Source organism: Pinus tabuliformis, chromosome X (assembly GCF_031772625.1).
Source record: "Pinus tabuliformis cultivar Carrire ecotype Pingquan chromosome X, CPIR1, whole genome shotgun sequence".
NCBI lineage: Eukaryota > Viridiplantae > Streptophyta > Pinopsida > Pinales > Pinaceae > Pinus > Pinus tabuliformis.
Genome location: NC_142308.1, coordinates 1,125,255,520 through 1,125,260,090, shown reverse-complemented (window position 1 = coordinate 1,125,260,090; position 4,571 = coordinate 1,125,255,520). Strand labels below are relative to the sequence as shown.

General features: G+C 37.9%; 1 protein-coding gene across 1 annotated transcript; it reads right to left on the bottom strand.

Annotated features, from left to right (window-relative positions):
• Window positions 1–1,597: 1,597 nt before the first annotated feature.
• LOC149143791 (uncharacterized) lies at window positions 1,598–3,900 on the bottom strand. The gene is made up of 2 exons (XM_089449536.1): window positions 2,381–3,900; window positions 1,598–2,164 (listed from the first exon to the last, which is right to left on the bottom strand). The coding sequence occupies exons 1-2, from the start codon at window positions 3,801–3,803 to the stop codon at window positions 1,677–1,679; spliced, it is 1,911 nt and encodes a 636-aa protein (XP_089305662.1). The 5' UTR covers window positions 3,804–3,900; the 3' UTR covers window positions 1,598–1,676.
• Between the last annotated feature and the right edge of the window lie 671 nt (window positions 3,901–4,571).

Genomic DNA, 4,571 nt, shown 5'->3' with positions numbered 1-4,571 from the left:
CTCAATCTGCCCTCTTTGCAAAACCCGTGTATTAGAGTGTTATATGTTACAATATCGGGTTGAATGCCCTTCTCTAACATCGTGTCTTGGATGCTTAAAGCTTCATAATGCATTCCTTTCTTGGAAAGAAGGGAAATACGACTATTATATGTGAACAAATCTGGATTGAATCCATGCTTCTTCATCTGATTTACAAGTTCTTCGGCATTTTGCAGATCACCTTGTTTGCAGCAGGCATGGATCATGACATTGAATGTCCGAGAATCAGCCTCGATCCCTCTACACAACATTTCCCTATAGATTTTCCAGGCCATAGTTGGAAATTTGGCCTTGACTAGACTGTTTAGAAGGATATTACAAGAGTGTACGGTGGGGTTGATTCCATAAGAACCCAACTGATAAAATACTTGGATTGCATCTTGGGTCATTCTGGATTGCGCATATGAATTGATCAGCATACTCAGAACTGCAGAATTGGTGCCCAAATTGCTATAATCATTTATCATAACATCTAAGACTACTGGAGAAGATAGGAAGCCTTTATGGGAAATGGATTGTAACAATGACTGAGAAGTTTTGAACTTATTGTTCTTTGGTCTCAATATATTCGTACATCTTTAAAGATGGAAACTAGGAAATTTCTCCACTAAAATCATTTTTTCTGAAGGAAAGGTTTTGTCAGATGAATTATCAGGATCATTATGATCTTGAATTGTACTTTACAGGAATTACTTGGTTGTGAGATAAACCGTTGCTTTTTCCCCTGTAGTTTTACTCTGTACAGACTGGTCTATTCACAATATTGATCTTTCATTATAGAATATCTTGTCTATTTCAAAGTTCTGTGCAACCCCCTGCCCCCAGGTGAAAATTTCTTCTATTAGAGAAATACACAGAATAACCATGAAAGAAGTTTATATTTTGCGGTGACAACCTCCTGGATTTTTGAAAGTGCTTCCTAAACTCAAGAGAAACATTAAAACTGGCCCAAAGAGCATGCTGCAATTTTTCCAGGGGACTTTTGTTTATACATTGCATGAAATACAATTTCACAAGCATGAGAACTTCAAACATTATATCAGCCTCTATGTAAACTTGAATCACATAGATGTCTACATACCAAACTGATAAATGGAGCATGGGATATCTGGCACTCAAAGTACCCCACTTTTCCGGCTAATTTTCACTCTAAATCTCGTTGAAACTTGAAACTATCCTGGAACTCCGAGTACTACCTCTGCAAGGGGAGTTTTGTCCATGAAACTAGGCCCTAGGTATTTTGACCAATTTTAAGACAACCCAGAACGTCGGATTTCTGAAAACATGATCAGAATGTGTAGAAATGAGACTCACCAGAAAAACAGGGCTAACCAAAAATAGGGCAAACTAAGTGCCCCATGTCAAATGCTGATAAATGGATGTGGATGGCACGGACTTATTTTAATATTCTTTGGAAGCCCAAGTTCATGTATCTCGTTCTTTAAAGTGCCTAAGCGTGCAACATTAGTTACAATTCCCTTCTGGAATCATTAAACCACTTTCTTTTTTTTCAACAATATTCAAGCACTGTCCTTTTGTGTTGGAAACACCATTCAGAAAATTCCAGAGAGGCATCCCAAGCTATTGGACCTCAAATATTTTACTCAAAAGAGGTCATAGAGCCTTAATGTTACATATCAAAATAGCATACTGGAAGTGGAAGCTTGTGCAATAGTTTTCACTTTCTGAGCAACACTTTTCACAACTAAGCCTCTCTCTATCATCCCATTCCAGAACACCTCAGGTCTGCCATCCATCTCTAGAGAATACTTATCAAATACATAAAATGTTTTAAGATTGATCAGAATCCTTTTTGAAGCCATTTCTTCGCAAAGTTCTGAAGCTTTATTTAGCTCACCTGCTCCCAAGTATGCATAAATAAGAGTAGTATAAACAAGGGCATCACCAACAAGACCCCTCCTAGACATTTTATTGAATGCTTTTTCGGCACTTCTCAGCTTGGCTTTCCTGCACAAACCTCGAATGATGCTACTATAGAGAAAAACATCTTCAGATAAACCTCTTTTGACAAATTCATCAGGCAGCTTCAGGGCTTCCTCTTCATTGTGTTGGACACAATAACCATCAATTAGCCATGAGTACACACTAAAATTAGGCATAAAACCTGCACTCAACAGACAACAAACTGATTTATTAATATACAATGTTCAGTATTGTAACAGGCCCATTTCTCACAAACGGAAATGGATACAACAAATCCTATTGGTGAAGTTGGTCACTGTACATGAAAAAAACCCAGACCTATAGTTGCGGGTAAAAATCGGGATTATAAGAGGAAGTAAAATTCTTTAATTATAAAATCTTGTTGGAAATTACAAACCTGCAATAATCATTTCAAACAGGACATCCTTTGCTTCATCTACTTTCCCAGACTTGCAAAAGCCATGAATAAGAGCCTTGTAAGTATACACATCAAAAACTATCCCGGTTTGTAACATCTTGTTGCGAAGTTTCCAGGCATCAGCCATGTTACCTCTCTTGCACTGCGAATTGATCAAGGTATTGCATGTAAAGTGATCAGGTTTGAGACCCTTTTCCGCCATTTCATTCAAGAGATCATTTGCTTCTTCCAATTTCCCTTCCTCGCAGAGCTTATGGAGGAGGACATTGTATGTCACCGTTCCTGGCACCAGCCCTTTCCTTATCATTTCATCCCGCAGTCTGAAAGCCTCAGTCAGATTATTTTCTCTGCAATAACCATCAATCAGGGTAGTATATGTTACATTATTTGGAACCAGATCACCCATTTCGTTCAAAATCTTCAATGCATCCCTCAATCTGCCCTCTTTGCAAAACCCGTGTATTAGAGTGTTATATGTTACAATATCGGGTTGAATGCCCTTCTCTAACATCGTGTCTTGGATGCTTAAAGCTTCATAATGCATTCCTTTCTTGGAAAGAAGGGAAATAAGACTATTATATGTGAACAAATCTGGATTGAATCCATGCTTCTTCATCTGATTTACAAGTTCTTCAGCATTTTGCAGATCACCTTGTTTGCAGCAGGCATGGATCATGACATTGAAAGTCCGAGAATCAGCCTCGATCCCTCTACACAACATTTCCCTATAGATTTTCCAGGCCATAGTTGGCAATTTGGCCTTGACTAGACTGTTTAGAAGGATATTACAAGAGTGTACGGTGGGGTTGATTCCATAAGAACCCAACTGATAAAATACTTGGATTGCATCTTGGGTCATTCTGGATTTCGCATATGAATTGATTAGCATACTCAGAACTGCAGAATTGGTGCCCAAATTGCTATAATCATTTATCATAACATCTAAGACTACTGGAGAAGATAGGAAGCCTTTATGGGAAATGGATTGTAACAATGACTGAGCAGTTTTGAACTTATTGTTCTTAGTGAGAATATGGATTATGGTCCAGTAAGGGCGGGTGGCGTGCTGGTAGTGTGGCAAGTAGGCAACCCACTTGAAGAATCTCCATGCCAGGTTTCCATCATGCCTGCCAATCTGCAGAAGGATCTCGCTCATAATGCAGGGATTTAGCCTGGAGGCGATTTGGGATTTGGACAAACAGTTCCATGTCCCCTCCATAACCACTTTGAAGACATTTTGAATGAATTCTGAATCTGGAATGTTGCCCATGTCCACTTGGGATTCATTTTTAGATAGGGTTTCACTTACTGCACTTGTGGAGTAAAATTTGTTGTTGAGGTGGGTGTTGTAATAAATACTGTGCGGAAGTCTTGTATGGAGTTTTAATTGAATTGCTTTCATTGGTTTCTATGCACCAGGGAACTCCGAACTTGGAAATGTTTAAAAAGTGGAGAAAAACTCATACCCGGTTGGAAGTGTCGTGTACAAACATAAAAAAACACTGGCATCCAACATCTCAGAATTCATTTGATTGGTAATGTATACCATACGGCCATCTATGATCATGTTCGTTATACACGCAGTGAAATCGATTTTCCCTACTCAGCTCCACTCTCATTTGATGGTCATCAAGAAGGATGGCTCAAATAAAAATTTTCAATCCTCTCAGCGCTCGTAGATCCGTTCTTGTAAACGGAAAGGGTACTCACTTTATCAACTCCAAATCCACTCCCCCTTACATGTATAAATGCCAGTAAGCGCTGGAACAGTATCTTGGATCCAAAGATATATTTTGAAAAACCCTTGTTCATCTGGTTATCACCACCATATAACTCGATACCAGGGTTGATTTTGTGGTAAAATAATTTAAACGTTATAAAAATTACCCGATATATTTTATTAGGTATTTTCAAAGGGAAGTACGGGAAAGAATTGCATTGGAGTAATTTTCAGAAATATTCATCGCAGAGTTAATGAATCAAAAAAAATAAGTATTATTTACCTCAAAGTTAATGAATCAAAATAAGCATGTTTATTTCACACTAACCTTTTGAGGCACATGAATTATTAGTTTTACCTCTTCCTAACATTATTCCCTTTTTCTAGCACTATTCCATATAATTGAGTTTTTTTATTGAAAGTTTGAAGAAGAATTGAAAAACAAATTAA

Coding starts and splice junctions, on each gene's coding strand:
- LOC149143791 (XM_089449536.1), bottom strand. CDS start 3,803: ATGAAAGCAATTCAATTAAAACTCCATACAAGACTTCCGCACAGTATT. Junction 2,165..2,380: donor GTTTGAAATGATTATTGCAG/GTTTGTAATTTC, acceptor TGTTGAGTGCAG/GTTTTATGCCTAATTTTAGT.